At 42.7% G+C, this 24,634-nt stretch overlaps 1 protein-coding gene across 1 annotated transcript in view; it reads left to right on the top strand.

Annotated features, from left to right (window-relative positions):
* The window catches only part of LOC126260225 (glutamate receptor 1-like), a 1,552,181-nt gene that overhangs the window by 757,186 nt on the left and 770,361 nt on the right, over positions 1 to 24,634 (top strand). The window contains exon 3 of the mRNA XM_049957528.1: positions 23,822 to 23,949. Coding sequence (XP_049813485.1) covers positions 23,822 to 23,949 — 128 coding nt within the window. The remainder of the gene's footprint in view (positions 1 to 23,821; positions 23,950 to 24,634) is intronic.

Genomic DNA, 24,634 nt, shown 5'->3' with positions numbered 1-24,634 from the left:
GGAAAGTTATTCCGCACCCATTTTATTCACCTGATCTTGTGCCCTCTGATTTTCACCTTTCCTGCTCTCTATTGAACATCCATCAAGAAACTTGCTTTCCGGACAAAAGTGCGCTCCGATCATGGCCTGACGAACTTTTAGTCTCAAAACCACGTGATTTCCACAGTCATGGAATCGTTAATTTACCTCAGTGTTCATAGACTAATTTAAATAGTGAAGAAGAATATATTATTGATAGCTAAAGTCTCTATTACGTTGTGACCGCTGATTGTCATTCAATACGATCACGACGACACCCCTCGATCGACGTCAGCACTCGTGATGTCACTCGCCTTCATACATGGCAATGGACGTTTGAAAATTTGTGACGCTAGCTCAATGGTCGTCAATTGATTTAAATGTTATTCCCGACTGACTCTTAATTCAATTACTGCCACAGGGGTGAGGAGGAAGAACACATCTTTGTGATACCAGCATTATGCGTATTTAGATGTTCGATTAATCTGAATGGTTCGCAATGTTCCAGCGATTCTATTCGAAATCTATGCTGATGTACCGACAAGGACCATTTTCGCAGATAAACGTGCAAGTGCGTAGTGGATGTTCAGTTTCTCAATATAGTTCGTCGCACTCACACATTATACATCTGCTGTAAGAAGAATTTCATGCATTTACATTTTTTGGTGTCCCACAATATTGGTTGGCTAAATATTATGACGATACGTTGTATACAACGTGCACAGATATTGTTTATCATGTAGTCAAGACTACGTAATGAAGCCAAAATCGTGGATAAAATTGAAATGTAGTCTCTTTATTAACACATTTCTTTTCACTAACTAAATATGAAATATGAAACGGGATTGGAGGTGATGATCCTATCCTTCTTTTCAGTATTAAAATGGTTGATATCGTGTTCTGAATAACGCGTGTCATATAATGTTCAAATATCGACATGACCCAGGCTATCAATTCGGCACTTAAATGTCCATTCTTCGCTCTCGAAATGTTTAATGTGATTGTCTTTCACACGCAGGGTTCAATTTAACGGTGTATGCACTGTTTTTATTATTTTAGGTCCCCATTAATTAATGTCTGGTAGTTAATAAGCAAACTATTTTTATGCTGGCGCGTTGTTTGTATCAGTTACCCCCGCAACCATCCAAGGATAAGAATCTCTTAATGTTCCGCGCACACGCATTCCACAATTTTAAAAAATGCAGAATTACGTAAACTATAGCTTTCCGTTGCGTACAACTTTCGTGGGTTCCACAATCATAATAGTTTCCCAAGAGTATTTTTCCCAGCTAACACAAAGTTCGAATTATGTTGTCGGAATCATTTTCACTTCACCCGACAATAAACGTCTCTGATCACTTCGTCACATGTAATGTATTTTAAACGTGCTTGAAGAGTCTTTAAATAATCTCCTTAACGAATTTCGCAGTCGCGTACCACTTTTTCATCGACTAGTTCGATCGCGATAACTGAAGGTAGAGAGATCAATAATGTGTTACATGTTCTTTTATATGTATTAAAAAACAAACGTGCCCCTATATCTTTCTGTCCCGCTTGGTCTTTCCTACTTAGCTTTTTATTACTTTTCATTATATTGCTTCTTAGTAACACTGTGCAGTTACTAAAGTTTCGTATTACTCTCCCCTTTTTAATTCTTCCAAAATAAAGTCTATTTATCCCCGATTTTAATTAATATGATGCTAATTGAGACGCCTGCCCGCAAAGTACCGTTATACCGTGTATCTGTTGAGTTTATTAAATTTATGGAGAAGCAGGCAAAAAGGTATACAAACGTCTCAAAAATGTGATCGACAGGAAGTGCAAAATGGCTAAGCAGGGATGGCTAGAGGACAAAAGTAAGGATGTAGAGGCTTGTCTCACTACGGGTAAGATAGATACTGCCTACAGGAAAATTAAAGAGACCTTTGGAGAGAAGAGAACCACTTGTATGAATATCAAGAACTCAGATGGAAACCCAGTTCTAAGCAAAGATGGGAAGGCAGAAAGGTGGAAGGAGTATATAGAGGGTTTATACAAGGGCGATGTGCTTGAGGACAATATTATGGAAATGGAAGAGGAAGTAGATGAAGACGAAATGGGAGATAAGATACTGCGTGAAGAGTTTGACAGAGCACTGAAAGACCTGAGTCGAAACAAGGCCCCGGGAGTAGACAACATTCCATTAGAACTACTGACGGCCTTGGGAGAGCCAGTCATGACAAAACTCTACCATCTAGTGAGCAAGATGTATGAGACAGGCGAAATACCCTCAGACTTCAAGAAGAATATAATAACTCCAATCCCAAAGAAAGCATGTGTTGACAGATGTGAAAATTACCGAACTATCAGTTTAATAAGCCACAGCTGCAAAATACTAACGCGAATTCTTTACAGACGAATGGAAAAACTGGTAGAAGCGGACTTCGGCGAAGATCAGTTTGGATTCCGTAGAAATGTTGGAACACGTGAGGCAATACTACCCTTACGACTTATCTTAGAAGAAAGATTAAGGAAAGGCAAACCTACGTTTCTAGCATTTGTAGACTTAGAGAAAGCTTTTGACAATGTTAACTGGAATACTCTCTCTCAAATTCTGAAGGTGGTAGGGGTAAAATACAGGGAGCGAAAGGCTATTTACAATTTGTACAGAAACCAGATGGCAGTTATAAGAGTCGAGGGGCATGAAAGGGAAGCAGTGGTTGGGAAAGGAGTGAGACAGGGTTGTAGCCTCTCCCCGATGTTATTCAATCTGTATATTGAGCAAGCAGTAAAGGAAGCAAAAGAAAAATTCGGAGTGGGTATTAAAATTCATGGAGAAGAAGTAAAAACTTTGAGGTTCGCCGATGACATTGTAATTCTGTCAGAGACAGCAAAGGACTTGGAAGAGCAGTTGAACGGAATGGACAGTGTCTTGAAAGGAGGATATAAGATGAACATCAACAAAAGCAAAACGATAATAATGGAATGTAGTCAAATTAAATCGGGTGATGCTGCGGGAATTAGATTAGGAAATGAGACACTTAAAGTAGTAAAGGAGTTTTGCTATTTAGGGAGTAAAATAACTGATGATGGTCGAAGTAGAGAGGATATAAAATGTAGACTGGCAATGGCAAGGAAATCGTTTCTGAAGAAGAGAAATTTGTTAACGTCGAGTATAGACTTAAGTGTCAGGAAGTCGTTTCTGAAAGTATTTGTATGGAGTGTAGCCATGTATGGAAGTGAAACATGGACGATAACTAGTTTGGACAAGAAGAGAATAGAAGCTTTCGAAATGTGGTGCTACAGAAGAATGCTGAAGATTAGATGGGTAGATCACATAACTAATGAGGAGGTGTTGAATAGGATTGGGGAGAAGAGAAGTTTGTGGCACAACTTGACTAGAAGAAGGGATCGGTTGGTAGGACATGTTTTGAGGCATCAAGGGATCACAAATTTAGCATTGGAGGGCAGCGTGGAGGGTAAAAATCGTAGAGGGAGACCAAGAGATGAATACACTAAGCAGATTCAGAAGGATGTAGGTTGCAGCAGGTACTGGGAGATGAAGAAGCTTGCACAGGATAGAGTAGCATGGAGATTTGCATCAAACCAGTCTCAGGACTGAAGACCGCCGGCCGCGGTGGTCTCGCGGTTCTAGGCGCGCAGTCCGGAACCGTGCGACTGCTACGGTCGCAGGTTTGACTCCTGCCTCGGGCATGGGTGTGTGTGATGTCCTTAGGTTAGTTAGGTTTAAGTAGTTCTAAGTTCTAAGGGACTAATGACCACAGCAGTTGAGTCCCATATTGCTCAGAGCCATTTGAACCATTTTGACTGAAGATCACAACAACAACAACATGGAGAAACGCTACGAACTGATGCACAACTCAATACAAACCAGCGTCTAGGGCTGAAATGATGGTAAGGCCGTGTTACGATCATCTCAGACAAGAGATTCAGCTGTTGGTTTTCGACTGTTCAACACCTGATGTGAATTCACCCCTTCTGCCACTACAAGACTTACATTGGTGATAGCACCAATTCAGTACTTTTCTTTGAAATTTTGTGTAGCGTACTCTGCAAACATAGGGCATGAGGCACCTTTGTGGAGCTGTTCAAACACACAGACGGTGAATTCGTCGACCGGGGGTCTGACTCCCACTGTTACCAACATCCTTTCTTATTTTATTTTATTCCTCACAATTTTAAACTACCAATTGTAAGTAAATTTTAATATATATCAGCAATTAAATTTGTAGGTATCCGTAGAACTAACATATTCAGTAGCCGGCCGAAGTGGCCGTGCGGTTAAAGGCGCTGCAGCCTGGAACCGCAAGACCGCTACGGTCGCAGGTTCGAATCCTGCCTCGGGCATGGATGTTTGTGATGTCCTTAGGTTAGTTAGGTTTAACTAGTTCTAAGTTCTAGGGGACTAATGACCTCAGCATTTGAGTCCCATAGTGCTCAGAGCCATTTGAACCATTTTTCAACATATTCAGTTTACTTACAATTACTGCCCTTATAAATCTAAAAGCTATAGGACAGACAGTTTTAAAAAGAGCGATCAAATGAGGAAATTTAGTACGGAAGTGTTTTCTGAAGATGATCTACTGAACAGCCCGTTTTGAGTAGATCTTTGGAGGGAAAAAAAGGAGATTTAAAAAGTTTCTCGAATATACATCAAATGTCAAACTAACAATAGATAGCGTGGCATTAGGCTCATTGACTTGGCGTATGTAACACTCAAAATTTCGAAATATTTTTAAAATAATTTGATAACCTTCTTACTCATCCAGAACCAATCCATAAGCTCGAATACTCAAACACTCTTGAAAATCTACCAAAGAAATTGAAGAAGTTATTAAAACGTTCTAAAACTAAAGGAGAAGACTCTAATATAGCAGAAATTTTGAAATGGCCTCTACCGAAAATAAAAATGAGCTAAAAGTAACCTTCGAGGAAATCTGAGAAACATAAAAACTCCCATGAGAGTAGACAGTACGGCTGATACAACCACTACATGAAAAAGCAATAAACAAGATTTTAACAACCACTGAGAAATTTCTTTGTAACCAGTTGCATGGAACGTAGTTTCCAAAATTATACTAAACAAACAGAAACGACACTGGAGAGTAGTTTTAGGAAGGGCAGATCTTGTGCTGAACAAATAATTATTATGAATTCATTTGTTTGCCATAATTTTTGAATTCAGACAGTTTTTGTTGATTTCCAAAAAGCCATTGATCCGATTGCCAGGAACTGAAGACAAAATAAAACTATGTGATTTGAAGAAAGTTGATGACCCTTTCAAGTTTCGCCTGAGTGACAATAGGCAAAAGTAAAAATGTCTCCATAGATTTATGCGTATAGTATTTGCGATTTTTGAGGAAATATTGTCGTAACTCCGCCGTGGCCGAGTGATTTAATGCACAGAATGGCGATTCCTGGATTCACGGATCTGTGTTCAGTTTGCCGGCCGGGATGGCCGGCGGTTCTAGGCGCTACAGTCTGGAACCGGACGACCGCTACGGTCGCAGGTTCGAATCCTGCCTCGGGCATGTATGTATGTGATGTCCTTAGGTTAGTTAGGTTTAATTAGTTCTAAGTTCTAGGGGACTGATGACCTCAGAAGTTAAGTCCCATAGTGCTCAGAGCCATTTGAACCATTTTTGTTTTCAGTTTCAACTGTTACCAACCTTTTGTTCCATTTTTGTTCGCAATATTAAATTATTAATTATAAATTTTAAACATATTTAAACAGTTCAGTTCACATATTTAAAATTAAGATATTCGATTTAGTTTCAACTACACTCCTGGAAATGGAAAAAAGAACACATTGACACCGGTGTGTCAGACCCACCATACTTGCTCCGGACGCTGCGAGAGGGCTGTACAAGCAATGATCACACGCACGGCACAGCGGACACAACAGGAACCGCGGTGTTGGCCGTCGAATGGCGCTAGCTGCGCAGCATTTGTGCACCGCCGCCGTCAGTGTCAGCCAGTTTGCCGTGGCATACGGAGCTCCATCGCAGTCTTTAACACTGGTAGCATGCCGCGACAGCGTGGACGTGAACCGTATGTGCAGTTGACGGACTTTGAGCGAGGGCGTATAGTGGGCATGCGGGAGGCCGGGTGGACGTACCGCCGAATTGCTCAACACGTGGGGCGTGAGGTCTCCACAGTACATCGATGTTGTCGCCAGTGGTCGGCGGAAGGTGCACGTGCTCGTCGACCTGGGACCGGACCGCAGCGACGCACGGATGCACGCCAAGACCGTAGGATCCTACGCAGTGCCGTAGGGGACCGCACCGCCACTTCCCAGCAAATTAGGGACACTGTTGCTCGTGGGGTATCGGCGAGGACCATTCGCAACCGTCTCCATGAAGCTGGGCTACGGTCCCGCACACCGTTAGGCCGTCTTCCGCTCACGCCCCAACATCGTGCAGCCCGCCTCCAGTGGTGTCGCGACAGGCGTGAATGGAGGGACGAATGGAGACGTGTCGTCTTCAGCGATGAGAGTCGCTTCTGCCTTGGTGCCAATGATGGTCGTATGCGTGTTTGGCGCCGTGCAGATGAGCGCCACAATCAGGACTGCATACGACCGAGGCACACAGGGCCAACACCCGGCATCATGGTGTGGGGAGCGATCTCCTACACTGGCCGTACACCACTGGTGATCGTCGAGGGGACACTGAATAGTGCACGGTACATCCAAACCGTCATCGAACCCATCGTTCTACCATTCCTAGACCGGCAAGGGAACTTGCTGTTCCAACAGGACAATGCACGTCCGCATGTATCCCGTGCCACCCAACGTGCTCTAGAAGGTGTAAGTCAACTACCCTGGCCAGCAAGATCTCCGGATCTGTCCCCCATTGAGCATGTTTGGGACTGGTTGAAGCGTCGTCTCACGCGGTCTGCACGTCCAGCACGAACGCTGGTCCAGCTGAGGCGCCAGATGGAAATGGCATGGCAAGCCGTTCCACAGGACTACATCCAGCATCTCTACGATCGTCTCCATGGGAGAATAGCAGCCTGCATTGCTGCGAAAGGTGGACATACACTGTACTAGCGCTGACATTTTGTATGCTCTGTTGCCTGTGTCTATGTGCCTGTGGTTCTGTCAGTGTGATCATGTGATGTATCTGACCCCAGGAATGTGTCAATAAAGTTTCCCCTTCCTGGGACAATGAATTCACGGTGTTCGTATTTCAATTTCCAGGAGTGTACTACCCTCGTAAGTGAAATGGCTAGAGGTCACCGCATTAGAGCAAATTTGAAAAATGTTACACAAGCCACGAGTGGCCTTCCGGAAGGATGAGCACAGATAAGCCACACTATGACCTCAAAGGTCTGTGAACGACACTTTGTGGTCATTTCGCTAGACATATGTGACAGGAAGTAATAATATGCCCGAAACTTCCCTGAAATTAAGATCTAGGGAGTTAAGGAAGTAGAGCTTTCCGTATCGCACGATGTTTTTCTCGATGCTTTTTTTTGTGGCATCTGTTACTGGTGTTTGCTGACCATCTCCGTAATCCTTTCGCAGAGACTAAATAATCCCGCGACGAACTCGCCGCTCTCTGTTGCAGCATCGTTATCTGTGCTATAAAGCCAAACCCATAAAGTTGCTCATGATTAATACTGGAGAATCGGTTAAACAAGTGTTTTGTTCTTTCGGGTTGAATTACTTTTCCGTAAGGACCCCCTGTGAATATCAGCCCGACGCATGCTTTTCTAACTGTTGCCTTATATGTCATTACACTTGATGTCGCACCGCACGGTAACTCCCAGGTATTTTACAAGTGCTATTGTTTCCACAGATTTTTCGCCAGTTCAGAATCAGCTGCCACTCGCTGCACCAACCATTCATCGTATTCAGGTCTCCTCGCAAATAAATAGGGCCTTCTGGCGTTACTACATTTCTGTAGAAAGGGTTAACACCTGCAAACTGCCTTACGGAGCTTTCAATATATGATTAGTATATATTGTAAGTATTCGATAAGAATTTGTCCTAATACATGAAATGTATTAGCTGTTGCGAATACGAACAACCATCACCTGCGTAAGTGTCGACAGTGAAAATTTGTATTGCACTGTGTGATCTCCCCCCTCCTTACTTCTTCCATCTATTATCCACATTAAACAATGCCCTGTCCAAATAATTAATAATCAAAGTCTTTTACAAAAAATTGAGCTGAGCGAAGATTGCAATAAACTTTCAACTTTACTTAGCTTGTCATGTTGACATGGCTCCAGTTCTTCTTCTCTAGGGGTCTCATTCTTGAGGCTGAAAATCTAACATCAGGTCCTCACGGTTGGTTTTAACTAAATAATTAGAAGATTGTTGTTGCAGAATTTTTTACGTAAATATATTTTCCACTGATTTTCTCACATTTTAGTGCATCATACAGTATTTTGATTTTTCACATTAACCAAGCCGAAATTACATTGTTCGCACCTATTATACAAAAATACGTCCGATCTCATCAGAGGTAATCTTACGACTCCCACACTCTGCAAAAATAACAATATTCCAAAGGGTTTACAATTTTTCTAAGCCGGTCGATATGGACGAGCGCTTCTAGGCGCTTCAGTCTGCAACCGCCCGACCGCTACGGTCGCAGGTTCGAATCCTGCCTCGGCCATGGATGTGTGTTATGTCCTTCGGTTAGTTAGGTTTAAGTAGTTCTAAGTTCTAGGGTACTGATGACCTCAGATGTTAACTCCCATAGTGCTCAGAGACATTTGAAATATTTGAATTTTTCTTAACAAATGAATTCCTCGTAGTTTTCGTTACGTTACTAATTTCGTTTACCATTTCATAAACGAGCCTAGAAACAAACATAGTAAACAGTACAGTATTGCGTAGTTAATAATAGAAATTTTAAATTTGATGATAATTCGTAATTTCAAATGTTCCTTAAAAAAAGTAACTATACATTTAGAAGTAGTACTTTTCGCTTATATCAAGGAAAGTAAAGCAATTCGTTTTCATAAATTTTAGCTTGAAATGTAACAAACTGTGTATGAAATTATATGGAAACTTTCAGAATAGCAACTGAGAGAGTATTGACGTTTCCAAACCTCGAAAAACAATACTGGCATCGACAACTACTGTAGACGAACAGTAATGGCAGAGAAGCATGTCCCGTTACAACAGGGACTTGTACCCTGATTTCCCGCTTTATGTGATTGTTCTCATTAACTGCTTTTTCTTCCTTTCTTTTTTTTTCATATCGCCTTCCTGATTATGAAGGAACCCACAAAAAAGGGGGTAACTACGCCTATCCTAACAGTTCTACCTAAACTAAGAAAGGAGGAAAGCAGAAGGAGGGAGAAGGTAAAAAGCTATGTAACAGGTTTTCTTTTTTTCGTCGGACATGTGGAGTGATGTCAATGAAAGCGACCAATAACCGTGGAGAAATCCATGCAAGACTTCTCGAAATGAAGAGGAGTACCGCTGGGGATGATAGAATAAAAAAAGTTAACAATAGCACATCACATCAACTGCTCATCACAGGACATTGCAACTGCACGGGGGTCGTAGAAAGCAATGCAAAGGGAGTTGGAGAACTATACTCTTCTCGACAGTGAAATAAAAAAAACCACACTTCGAACTGCAAGGCCACAGAACCAATTCACAAAGTGAGTTTTTGTCTGCGGGTAGTACATGTCATCATGTCATCTAGGAACGACATCATTTGCGTCGGTATTCAGTCAGGAGTAGCACGTGTGAGCAATGCCAGAATTCTCTGGACAAAGCGCGAGACGCTTACTGACGGGCCACGAGCGAAGCGATGGTAGTCTGTGACGCAAAACGGGGAATCGGCGAGGTGAATTCGGCAGGGACGAGAGCGATTCGGTAGCTCCCCGTTGAAGTGACATATTACATGGAGCGTGCAGCAGTCACAACAAAAGAGACGTTAACCGCTCGCAATATATTGCGTCACTAGTAGTGATGGTACTTCTGTTCTGTCACATTGGGAGTGCGGACCAGTTGCATTTCGGTGCCTCTACCGACAACAAGCGCACAAGCGGAAAAGAGGCAGCAAGGAAGCTGTGTTCCAGAAAAGAAAAAAAGAGTCCGATGTGACAGATAGGCACTGGGATGCCGGATAACTTTATCCAAGGAGCCAACAAGGCCTCACCACATGCGTCAAGCACCAAGCTGGTAAGGCACGTAGGTCAACGGCACCACATCGTCGATAAACTGACGAAAAGTACGCGAGCTCCATCCGGAATGTGGTAAAGATCCACACTCCTTCGAGCCTGGGGAACGGTGAGCCCAGGTGAAACTTCTTTGGCCCGCAGTTTGACGAACACGGAGCTACTCGTGATGGAGAAGTGAATTCCAACGTCATCTTGAGCTGCGAGATGAAGTTCGTCACGTATAAACTGTTGCACTACGTGCACTCAATGTCGTACACATTACACTTGAAACGTGATCTTAATAATTGCACCGCGGTAGCTTAACACCACTGCAGGTCAGAACTCAAAGGAAGATAGCGACGTAGTACCATGCAGTAGTGTGTAAACAAAAACTCGCCCACAGAGTGCAGCTCTGAGCGCCGAACACGTCCGCCTCGTGCCACGGCTACCAGCAGACTGTCGCTTTGGCTATCCGTGCGTAACCGTCGACCACATCAAAACTGCCATATGTAGTCGTCCCTGCGTCGCAGTTATGTTATTCCCGTACACAGGAGGACATTTTAAGTGGAAGTCGCTGCATGGTATTGATGGATAAATATGATATTGCAATGCCCGTATTTTTCAGAAGCACGCGTGTCCTCTGGAACATGGTATCGCTCATCTTAACGACCCAGGCATTGCAATATGGAATTTGTTTTGAAGTTACGAAGCTACAGCGGTCCACAAGTTCAAATAATATACTGCTTAGAAACGATGGTACTTCGGGTGCACTCCTAAAGCGACGATGCACACCAACTAGCGCAGTGACGCGAAACGGCATCAAGAAGGTGCTGTCCAGCGCGCCAATGCAAAGAGCGGGCAGCGACCCACCTCCAGGAAGACAGAGTTCAGCGTACCCCTTCAACGTTGATATAGCCAGCCGCCCGTCGCTGACAGACTGTGTTCAGTAACAGGTTCAAATTGTTCAAATGGCTCTGAGCACTATGGGACTTAACAGCGAAGGTCATCAGTCCCCTAGAACTTAGAACTACTTAAACCTAACTAACCTAAGGACACCACACACATCCATGCCCGTGGCAGGATTCGAACCTGCGACCGTAGCGGTCGCGCGGTTCCATTCGCTAACAGACTTCGAGAGATCAGTACTGAGTAATATCAAGATGATACTAAGTCTACATTCTTCGAGTAGTAATAATGAACAGTAATTGCTTGTATGAGGCACAAGCAGCACCTCAAGCTTAATTATACATATTTTTTATAAATAAAGTGTAACATTAATCATCAAGATTTGTACAGATTATTTTGGATTCCTGCTACCGCCCATCGCCACTTTCTCCTTCCTTGTTTGTATCGGTGGTGACTCCCACAGTTGCTGACACAACACTTCGTAAAAGACTACAAAGTTTCGCACGTCGTCAGTGTTTAAGTCGACATACACAAGTAATAGAAAAATAAATATTTCATCACGTCCGATTTTTATTTTATTTATGTTCAATATTTGTTCAATTAGACAACAAAAATCCGTAAATTAATTTTTGCGAACAAACATAAGCTCCTCAGAAAAACACCACAATAGTAAACTTTTATTTTGCTGAACTCCAAATGAAATTAACACTACAAATAATACTAATTACACTACTAATAAAACAACTGTGCACGAAAATTTTTGATCTTAATCGTAGTGAGTAGGCACAACCGAATGCGCTCGGCATGGCCTGTAAGTAATCATTCACTCATCTACTTAGTATTTCATTGTGTGAGAAATTTATGGAAAATCGCAATTAGGACAAGGTCAGGTAAAAAAATTGACAAAGCGCGTTACTGTACCTCTCTGAACAGCATGTGGGAAAGGACTTGACGTTTAAAGTTCGTTCCTATGTCTTAAAAATGCACGTGCTAATTAAACATTGACCTGTATGTTAGGGATGTAGTGAGAACTTAAAGATATTGTAAATTTAGGTAACATGATTGGAGATAACACAGCTATCTATTGCAAATTATCAGTTAATGAAACAGCCGAGATCGCAAATATTCATTTATTTCAAAGACATCGCCGTATTTGGTCTTTATGTTGACCCTCATCAGATCTACTGCACCAACTGGCTGAAGTCGGCGGTGAACAGAACGGTGGCGTGATGCCGCGGTCGTTTATTGTTCAGTAAACGGCCTTGTATGTTTATATGAATGCGTGGCTTCTGTTCTCTCGGACATGGGCACCACACATTCATATAATTGATTCGCCTCTATAGGCTATGAATCCACAACTATCCAGATGCACATTTACGTTCGATCTCCCACGGGAATCTAAAATTAGCGAGTACGGAGGACATTGACAGAGAATGTGGATGAGTGATGGCGCTAAGTGATAATGTGATAGTCCGCGCGTTTCCGAATACCGCTGTGTGCAGTGGTTAACGCAACTGACCAATACGTAGGAAATCCAGGGTTCGAGTCCCTGTCCGACAAATCTTTTCACTCGCTGATTCCACATGAAGTCCCGTTGCAGCTGCCAGTATCAGTTCTTTCCCTTTCCTTTGCTTTCTTCCAGTCCCCCTTTAATTTACAAAATAAATAACCGTGGCGTCACGCAGTTGTTTCGCTCACCGCCAACTTCAGCTATATGGTGTAGAACTGAAGACGGCCAGCATAAAGGCCTAAACCAGTTTTCACTCTTAAAGAAACGATTAATTGCGATCCTGACTGTTTTATTAGCTGTTAAAGATCTTGCATATTTATTACATTCACTGAGCAGATGCTAATGATTCATTGATCTACTATCTAGTTAACGTCGTCTCCGAAGCTCATAAACGAACAGATGCACTACGATGCCGTTTTGAGGCTCCCCAGTGTGTTTAACCACGCACTTAAATTGATGCCCACAAAATAGTATAAGGTAGCACTACAAGAAAGGAAAGTATTCCAACTAAAAACGAAATTTAATTTATCACTCTAATAGTAGTCTTTTTTCAGATTTCAGTTTGTTTCGTATGACACACGGAACAATTACAAACATGTATTGATATCTTGATAGCAGTAATTACTAAGAATCACTAGCAGAAAAAGGTAACTGTATGACAATAGCACTCATCCCATAGCACAAAAATTATAGCGAGTATAAAAAAAAGTGTTAAAGAACGCTTGCTACGGTTTTCAGGCGATGGAAAAAAGTTTATCAAAGACAAGCAATAGCCAACAGAACGTATTGATATATAGTTTCGTAGGCAATACCTGGAAAACAATATGTATTATGCACACAGTTTTATATTTATTGCTGACATATCGTTTGTTAGTATATGTACTAACAGAACTACGTAATAACTTGAATCTGATAGCAGATTAAAGAAAACCATTGACGTTGGGGAGTACAGTTCAAAATTTAGTATCTGTGTTGTATCTAATAAGCACATCGTTCAGTAAATAACTTAAACTAATAAAATGATAGCTTTTCATACAAAAATAAGTCAAATGTGAAAAGGCCCGTTTGTGCCCAGGCTAGTCACGTAAGGTACCAAAATGAAGCCCGTGGCAGATGCACATGGAATCCTATGAGAAATTTTTTAATTACACTCATAAATTTTGTTTACTTCATTAAGAAAAATGTACTGGAAGTCTGTATAATGTCCAGCAAATTACGATAGTGGATTCACATTGTGGAGGATGGCATTTTAACTCTAGGTTCAGTCGTTCAGATGCAGTTTCAGGCGTGGTTTCCCCATATTAGTTAAAGCAAGTGCTGGCACGACTGCTTCGAAGAAAACGTTGAAAAACCTAAGGCCGATTTCCTTCTCTGCACGTCACTAAACCAAGCATGTCCTCCCCTGGCAGTGGCCTCATCGTCGTCCGGACTTTAAATTCTAATTTTCCATTCTTCTCCTCGACGAAACACAGTTCCCTGCACGAGTCCACATAATTGAGGACAAGATAGCAGACACATGAACCGTAAATTTTTCATCTGCTTCTCGGTGTGTCATTAAAACGATCACGCGGAGTATTACTATATGACGCCAAAATTAGCCCTAAATAGAAAACGATTTGTCATCTGGACTAAAGCGTGACAATGAGAATTTTGGACAGCATCTTACTTCACTATAGTGGTTGATAAGAGGAATACTGACGAAAGTAAAACAAGGATAGCAGAATGCAGTCCACTTTAATCAGGTGAAAATGAGGGATTTCTATGAGGAAATGAAAAACTGAAAGTAGAATATGAGTTTTGCTATTGGTATAGCAGTAATAGAGAAGATACAGACTGGCAATATCAAGAAAAATGTTTCTCAAAAAGATAACTGGGCTAACAACGAATATAAATTTAAATATCGGGAGTTCTCTTCTGATGGTGTTTTTCTGGAGTGTCCAAGAAAGCAGAACGTGGACGATAAACAGGTAAGGCAAGAAGAAAAAGAAGCTTTCGAAATGTGATGCTGCGGACGAATGCTGAAGATTATATGGGGGTATCGAATAACTATTGAGTAGGCACTGAATCGAACTGGGGAAAAAAGAAATTGGATAAAGACGGGATTGGTTGATATGACACTTACTGAAGTATAAGGGAATCGTCAATTTGTAAATGGAAGCGTGATGTGGGGAAGGTTGGCACTGGGGGTTGGTAGAGGGATACCAAATCTCGAAGTAAGCATATTCGTGTTAACGCAGTTGCATTAGTCACACATAAATTAAGAGATTTTTGCAGAGTAGACAAGGTTTAAGAGTGGCATAAAATTAGTCTTCGGGAGGAAGACACAACAATATGCAGTAGAATATCCGAATTCCAACGCGACCGAACAGAAAGTGATGCTTTAGAACACTGAAGAACCAAAGAAACTAGGACACCTGCCTAATATAGTGTAGAGCCACCGCGAACACGCAAAAGTGCCGCAATACTACGTGGCATGGACTGGTCTAATGTCTGAAGTAGTGCTGGAGGGAATTAACACCATCGAACCTGCAGGGCTATCCACAAATCCGCAAGAGTACGATGGCGTAAAAATGTCTTCTGAATGGCACTTTGCAACGCATCCCAAATATGCTCAGTAATGTTCGTGTCGAGACTTAGGTGGCGAGCGGAAGTGTTTAGTGCCAGAAGAGTGTTCTGGAGCCAATGTGAAGCATTTCTGGACGTATGGGGTGTCGCATTGTCCTGCTGGAATTGCCCAAGTCCGTCACAATGGACATGACTGGATGCAGTTTATCAGACAGATTGCTTACGTACGTGTCACCTGTAAGAGTCGTATCTAGATGCATCAGGGGTCCCATATAACTCCAGCTGCATACGCCCCACACCATTACAAAGTCTCCACCTGCTTAAACAGTCCCCTGCTGACATGCAGGGTCCATGGATTCATGAGGTTCTTTCCATACCCGTAAAAGTCCATCGACTCGATACAATTTGAAACGAGACTCGTATGACCAGGCAACATGTTACAATCATCAACAGTCCAATGTCAGTGTTGCTGGACCCAGACGAGGCATGAAGCTTTGTATCGTGCAATAATCAAGGGTACACGAGTGGTCGTTCGGGTTCGGAAACATAAATCTATGATGTTTCGTGGAATGGTTCGCACGCTGACAATTGTTAATGCCCCAGCATTGAAATATGCATCAATTTTCCAATGGGTTGCACTTCTGTCACGTTGAACGTTTCTCTTCAGTCGCTGCTCTTGTTCTTGTAGGATGATTTTTCCGGCCGCAGCGATGTTGAAGATTTGATGTTTTACCGGATTCCTTATACTCACGGTACACTCGTGAAATGGTCGTACGGAAAAAATCTCCACTTCTCGCTACCTAGGAGATGCTGTGTCCTATCGCTCGAACGCCGACTATAACACCACGTTCAAACTCACTTAAATCTTGATAACCTGCCATTGTAGCAGCAGTAACCGATCTAACAAGTGCGTCAGACACGCGTTGTCTTATTTAGGCGTTGCCGACCGCATCGTCGTATTCTGCCAGTTTACGTATCTCTGTATTTCAATACTCATACCTATACCAATTTCTTTGGCACTTCAATGTATTTACTTATCAAAACCAGACATGATGTCTTAAATGGAATTTCCGCGATCGTTCTTTAAATAAAAATAAGGCATTTCATTCTTTGATCGCTATTTTTTTGTTTTTTTTTTTTGTTTGTTTATGACCGGTTTCAGGGTAGCTGCCCATCTTCAGATCATTTATTGCAGTTACAGAGTAACGTGCCAGTACAGAACTATCGGTTAGTGAACCGATAGTTCTGAACTGACACGTTACTCTGTAACTGCAATATATGATCTGAAGATAGGCAGCTAGCCTGAAACCGGTTCACTAACCGATAGTTCTGTACTGACACGTTACTCTGTAACTGCAATATATGATCTGAAGATGGGCAGCTAGCCTGAAACCGGTTCACTAACCGATAGTTCTGTACTGACACGTTATTCTGTAACTGAAACATATGATCTGAAGATGGGCAGCTAGCCTGAAACCGGTTCACTAACCGATAGTTCTGTACTGACACGTTACTCTGTAACTGCACTATATGATCTGAAGATGGGCAGATAGCCTGAAACCAGTTCACTAACCGATAGTTCTGAACTGACACGTTATTCTGTAACTGAAACATATGATCTGAAGATGGGCAGCTAGCCTGAAACCGGATCACTAACCGATAGTTCTGTACTAACACGTTACTCTGTAACTGCAATATATGATCTGAAGATGGGCAGCTAGCCAGAAACCGCTTCACTAACCGATAGTTCTGTACTGACACGTTACTCTGTAACTGCAATATATGATCTGAAGATGGGCAGATAGCCTGAAACCGGTTCACTAACCGATAGTTCTGTACTGACACGATACTCTGTAACTGCAATATATGATCTGAAGATGGGCAGCTAGCCTGAAACCGGTTCACTAACCGATAGTTCTGTACTGACACGTTATTCTCTAACTGAAACATATGATCTGAAGATGGGCAGCTAGCCTGAAACCGGTTCACTAACCGATGGTTCTGTACTGACACGTTACTCTGTAACTGCAATGTATGATCTGAAGATGGGCAGCTAGCCCGAAACTGGTTCACTAACCGATAGTTGTGCACTGACACGTTACTCTGTAACTGCAATATATGATCTGAAGATGGGCAGCTAGCCTTAAACCGGTTCACTAACCGATAGTTCTGTACTGACACGTTACTCTGTAACTGCAATATATGATCTGAAGATGGGCAGCTAGCCTGAAACCGGTTCACTAACCGATAGTTCTGTACTGACACGTTACTCTGTAGCTGCAATATATGATCTGAAGATGGGCAGCTAGCTTGAAACCGGTTCACTAACCGATAGTTCTGTACTGACACGTTACTCTGTAACTGCAATATATGATCTGAAGATGGGCAGCCAGCCTGAAACCGGTTCACTAACCGATAGTTCTGTACTGACACGTTACTCTGTAACTGCAATATATGATCTGAAGATGGGCAGATAGCCTGAAACCAGTTCACTAACCGATAGTTCTGTACTGACACGTTACTCTGTAACTGCAATATATGATCTGAAGATAGGCAGCTAGCCTGAAACCGGATCACTAACCGATAGTTCTGTACTGACACGTTACTCTGTAACTGCAATATATGATCTGAAGATGGGCAGCTAGCCAGAAACCGGTTCACTAACCGATAGTTCTGTACTGACAAGTTACTCTGTAACTGCAATATATGATCTGAAGATGGGCAGCTAGCCTGAAACCGGTTCACTAACCGATAGTTCTGTACTGACACGTTACTCTGTAACTGCAATATATGATCTGAAGATGGGCAGCTAGCCTGAAACCGGTTCACTAACCGATAGTTCTGTACTGACACGTTATTCTGTAACTGAAACATATGATCTGAAGATGGGCAGCTAGCCTGAAACCGGTTCACTAACCGATGGTTCTGTACTGACACGTTACTCTGTAACTGCAATGTATGATCTGAAGATGGGCAGCTAGCCCGAAACTGGTTCACTAACCGATAGTTGTGCACTGACACGTTACTCTGTAACTGCAATATATGATCTGAAGATGGGCAGCTAGCCTGAAACCGGTTCACTAACCGATAGTTCTGTACTGACACGTTACTCTGTAACTGCAATATATGATCTGAAGATGGGCAGCTAGCCTGAAACCGGTTCACTAACCGATAGTTCTGTACTGACACGTTACTCTGTAGCTGCAATATATGATCTGAAGATGGGCAGCTAGCCTGAAACCGGTTCACTAACCGATAGTTCTGTACTGACACGTTACTCTGTAACTGCAATATATGATCTGAAGATGGGCAGCCAGCCTGAAACCGGTTCACTAACCGATAGTTCTGTACTGACAGGTTACTCTGTAACTGCAATATATGATCTGAAGATGGGCAGATAGCCTGAAACCAGTTCACTAACCGATAGTTCTGAACTAACACGTTATTCTGTAACTGAAACATATGATCTGAAGATGGGCAGTTAGCCTGAAACCGGTTCACTAACCGATAGTTCTGTTCCAACACGTTACTCTGTAACTGCAATATATGATCTGAAGATAGGCAGCTAGCCAGAAACCGGTTCACTAACCGATAGTTCTGTACTGACACGTTACTCTGTAACTGCAATATATGATCTGAAGATGGGCAGCTAGCCTTAAACCGGTTCACTAACCGATAGTTCTGTACTGACACGTTACTCTGTAACTGCAATATACTGTATGATCTGAAGATGGGCAGCTAGCCTGAAACCGGTTCACTAACCGATAGTTCTGTATTGACACGTTACTCTGTAACTGCAATATATGATCTGAAGATGGGCAGCTAGCCTGAAACCGGTTCACTAACCGATAGTTCTGTACTGACACGTTACTCTGTAACTGCAATATATGATCTGAAGATGGGCAGCTAGCCTGAAACCGGTTCACTAACCGATAGTTCTGTACTGACACGTTACTCTGTAACTGCAATATACTGTATGATCTGAAGATGGGCAGCTAGCCTGAAACCGGTTCACTAACCGATAGTTCTGTACTGACACGTTACTCTGTAACTGCAATATACTGTATGATCTGAAGATGGGCAGCTAGCCTGAAACCGGTTCACTAACCGATAGTTCTGTATTGACACGTTACTCTGTAACTGCAATATATGATCTGAAGATGGGCAGCTAGCCTGAAACCGGTTCACTAACCGATAGTTCTGTACTGACACGTTACTCTGTAACTGCAATATATGATCTGAAGATGGGCAGCTAGCCTGAAACCGGTTCACTAACCGATAGTTCTGTACTGACACGTTACTCTGTAGCTGCAATATATGATCTGAAGATGGGCAGCTAGCCTGAAACCGGTTCACTAACCGATAGTTCTGTACTGACACGTTACTCTGTAACTGCAATATATGATCTGAAGATGGGCAGCTAGCCTGAAACCGGTTCACTAACCGATAGTTCTGTACTGACACGTTACTCTGTAGCTGCAATATATGATCTGAAGATGGGCAGCTAGCCTGAAACCGGTTCACTAACCGATAGTTCTGTACTGACACGTTACTCTGTAACTGCAATATATGATCTAAAGATGGGCAGCTAGCCTGAAACCGGTTCACTAACCGATAGTTCTGTACTGACACGTTACTCTGTAGCTGCAATATATGATCTGAAGATGGGCAGCTAGCCTGAAACCGGTTCACTAACCGATAGTTCTGTACTGACATGTTACTCTGTAACTGCAATATATGATCTGAAGATGGGCAGCTAGCCTGAAACCGGTTCACTAACCGATAGTTCTGTACTGACACGTTACTCTGTAACTGCAATGTATAATCTGAAGATGGGCAGCTAGCCCGAAACTGGTTCACTAACCGATAGTTGTGCACTGACACGTTACTCTGTAACTGCAATATATGATCTGAAGATGGGCAGCTAGCCTGAAACCGGTTCACTAACCGATAGTTCTGTACTGACACGTTACTCTGTAACTGCAATATATGATCAGAAGATGGGCAGCTAGCCTGAAACCGGTTCACTAACCGATAGTTCTGTACTGACACGTTACTCTGTAGCTGCAATATATGATCTGAAGATGGGCAGCTAGCCTGAAACCGGTTCACTAACCGATAGTTCTGTACTGACACGTTACTCTGTAACTGCAATATATGATCTGAAGATGGGCAGCCAGCCTGAAACCGGTTCACTAACCGATAGTTCTGTACTGACACGTTACTCTGTAACTGCAATATATGATCTGAAGATGGGCAGATAGCCTGAAACCAGTTCACTAACCGATAGTTCTGAACTAACACGTTATTCTGTAACTGAAACATATGATCTGAAGATGGGCAGTTAGCCTGAAACCGGTTCACTAACCGATAGTTCTGTTCTGACACGTTACTCTGTAACTGCAATATATGATCTGAAGATGGGCAGCTAGCCAGAAACCGGTTCACTAACCGATAGTTCTGTACTGACACGTTACTCTGTAACTGCAATATATGATCTGAAGATGGGCAGCTAGCCTGAAACCGGTTCACTAACCGATAGTTCTGTACTGACACGTTACTCTGTAACTGCAATATCCTGTATGATCTGAAGATGGGCAGCTAGCCTGAAACCGGTTCACTAACCGATAGTTCTGTATTGACACGTTACTCTGTAACTGCAATATATGATCTGAAGATGGGCAGCTAGCCTGAAACCGGTTCACTAACCGATAGTTCTGTACTGACACGTTACTCTGTAACTGCAATATATGATCTGAAGATTGGCAGCTAGCCTGAAACCGGTTCACTAACCGATAGTTCTGTACTGACACGTTACTCTGTAACTGCAATATACTGTATGATCTGAAGATGGGCAGCTAGCCTGAAACCGGTTCACTAACCGATAGTTCTGTATTGACACGTTACTCTGTAACAGCAATATATGATCTGAAGATGGGCAGCTAGCCTGAAACCGGTTCACTAACCGATAGTTCTGTACTGACACGATACTCTGTAACTGCAATATATGATCTGAAGATAGGCAGCTAGCCTGAAACCGGTTCACTAACCGATAGTTCTGTACTGACACGTTACTCTGTAACTGCAATATACTGTATGATCTGAAGATGGGCAGCTAGCCTGAAACCGGTTCACTAACCGATAGTTCTGTATTGACACGTTACTCTGTAACTGCAATATATGATCTGAAGATGGGCAGCTAGCCTGAAACCGGTTCACTAACCGATAGTTCTGTACTGACACGTTACTCTGTAACTGCAATATATGATCTGAAGATGGGCAGCTAGCCTGAAACCGGTTCACTAACCGATAGTTCTGTACTGACACGTTACTCTGTAACTGCAATATACTGTATGATCTGAAGATGGGCAGCTAGCCTGAAACCGGTTCACTAACCGATAGTTCTGTATTGACACGTTACTCTGTGACAGCAATATATGATCTGAAGATGGGCAGCTAGCCTGAAACCGGTTCACTAACCGATAGTTCTGTACTGACACGTTACTCTGTAACTGCAATATATAATCTGAAGATGGGCAGCTAGCCTGACACCGGTTCACTAACCGATAGTTCTGTACTGACACGTTACTCTGTAGCTGCAATATATGATCTGAAGATGGGCAGCTAGCCTGAAACCGGTTCACTCACCGCTACTTCTGTACTGACACGTTACTCTGTAACTGCAATATATGATCTGAAGATGGGCAGCTAGCCTGAAACCGGTTCACTAACCGATAGTTCTGTACTGACACGTTACTCTGTAACTGCAATATATGATCTGAAGATGGGCAGCTAGCCAGAAACCGGTTCACTAACCGATAGTTCTGTACTGACACGTTACTCTGTAACTGCAATATATGATCTGAAGATGGGCAGCTAGCCTGAAACCGGTTCACTAACCGATAGTTCTGTACTGACACGTTATTCTGTAACTGAAACATATGATCTGAAGATGGGCAGCTAGCCTGAAACCGGTTCACTAACCGATAGTTCTGTACTGACACGTTACTCTGTAACTGCAATGTATGATCTGAAGATGGGCAGCTAGCCCGAAACTGGTTCACTAACCGATAGTTGTGCACTGACACGTTACTCTGTAACTGCAATATATGATCTGAAGATGGGCAGCTAGCCTGAAACCGGTTCACTAACCGATAGTTCTGTACTGACACGTTATTCTGTAACTGAAACATATGATCTGAAGATGGGCAGCTAGCCCGAAACTGGTTCACTAACCGATAGTTGTGCACTGACACGTTACTCTGTAACTGCAATATATGATCTGAAGATGGGCAGCTAGCCTGAAACCGGTTCACTAACCGATAGTTCTGTACTGACACGTTACTCTGTAACCTGCAATATACGATCTGAAGATGGGCAGCTAGCCTGAAACCGGTTCACTAACCGATAGTTCTGTACTGACACGTTACTCTGTAACTGCAATATATGATCTGAAGATGGGCAGCTAGCCTGAAACCGGTTCACTAACCGATAGTTCTGTACTGACACGTTACTCTGTAGCTGCAATATATGATCTGAAGATGGGCAGCTAGCCTGAAACCGGTTCACTAACCGATAGTTCTGTACTGACACGTTACTCTGTATCTGCAATATATGATCTGAAGATGGGCAGCCAGCCTGAAACCGGTTCACTAACCGATAGTTCTGTACTGACACGTTACTCTGTAACTGCAATATATGATCTGAAGATGGGCAGATAGCCTGAAACCAGTTCACTAACCGATAGTTCTGAACTAACACGTTATTCTGTAACTGAAACATATGATCTGAAGATGGGCAGTTAGCCTGAAACCGGTTCACTAACCGATAGTTCTGTACTGACACGTTACTCTGTAACTGCAATATATGATCTGAAGATGGGCAGCTAGCCAGAAACCGGTTCACTAACCGATAGTTCTGTACTGACACGTTACTCTGTAACTGCAATATATGATCTGAAGATGGGCAGCTAGCCTGAAACCGGTTCACTAACCGATAGTTCTGTAGTGACACGTTTCTCTGTAACTGCAATATACTGTATGATCTGAAGATGGGCAGCTAGCCTGAAACCGGTTCACTAACCGATAGTTCTGTATTGACACGTTACTCTGTAACTGCAATATATGATCTGAAGATGGGCAGCTAGCCTGAAACCGGTTCACTAACCGATAGTTCTGTACTGACACGTTACTCTGTAACTGCAATATATGATCTGAAGATGGGCAGCTAGCCTGAAACCGGTTCACTAACCGTTAGTTCTGTACTGACACGTTACTCTGTAACTGCAATATACTGTATGATCTGAAGATGGGCAGCTAGCCTGAAACCGGTTCACTAACCGATAGTTCTGTATTGACACGTTACTCTGTAACAGCAATATATGATCTGAAGATGGGCAGCTAGCCTGAAACCAGTTCACTAACCGATTGTTCTGTACTGACACGTTACTCTGTAACTGCAATATATGATCTGAAGATGGGCAGCTAGCCTGAAACCGGTTCACTAACCGATAGTTCTGTACTGACACGTTACTCTGTAACTGCAATATATGATCTGAAGATGGGCAGCTAGCCTGAAACCGGTCATTGAAACTAAAAAATAGCGATCAAATACTGAAATGCCAAATTTGTATTTTCCTTAGATGAAGTCAGTGTCTGCCTCATCATAAAGGGTGTTGTTGTGTTTGTGTTGCAGTCTGCGGGCAGTTCTCCCGCGGCGTGTTCTCGCTGGTGGGTGCCGTCAGCCCCGACTCGTTCGACACGCTGCACTCCTACAGCAACACCTTCCAGATGCCCTTCGTCACGCCGTGGTTCCCCGAGAACGTGAGTACTGATCACTGACCTCTCAACAGTCTCATGTAGAATAAAAACATACAGGCGTCTCACTAAATACACTTGCTGATAAATATCGCACACAAAAAATTAATGTATATAAGTGAAATTTTGGTAATATATTTGTCTAGGAACATATTTGGTTCAAAATGGTTCAAATGGCTCTGAGCACTATGGGACTCAACTGCTGTGGTCATAAGTCCCCTAGAACTTAGAACTACTTAAACCTAACTAACCTAAAGACATCACACACATCCATGCCCGAGGAAGGATTCGAACCTGCGACCGTAGCAGTCGCACAAGATATTTAAGTGACAAACATTGTGCAGTGATTAAGCCGGCATAGGTTAATGTAAGCGGGAGATAAGCCATTACTAACGATTTTATCTCCAGAATAGTGACTGCAAGCATGCAAACATGCATGCATCGTGTTATACACATGCCGGATGGCAGTTTGCGGGATGGAGTTCCATGACTGTTTACTTTGTAAGTCAATACAGGGACGTTTAATGCTGATATACAGGACATAAAATCCCGTCTGATGTCTGCGATCATTTTTATGTTAATAATTGGCAGCCAATTTTGTAAAATCGCAATCAAGTCATGAGATGTTCTAATAAAAGAGTCAAGTGAACATCTCATGACTTTATTGCGATTGTACAGCATTGGTTGCCAA

The sequence above is a fragment of the Schistocerca nitens genome, chromosome 5 (genome assembly GCF_023898315.1).
Source record: "Schistocerca nitens isolate TAMUIC-IGC-003100 chromosome 5, iqSchNite1.1, whole genome shotgun sequence".
Lineage (NCBI taxonomy): Eukaryota > Metazoa > Arthropoda > Insecta > Orthoptera > Acrididae > Schistocerca > Schistocerca nitens.
This window is presented reverse-complemented; position numbering and strand designations above follow the sequence as displayed.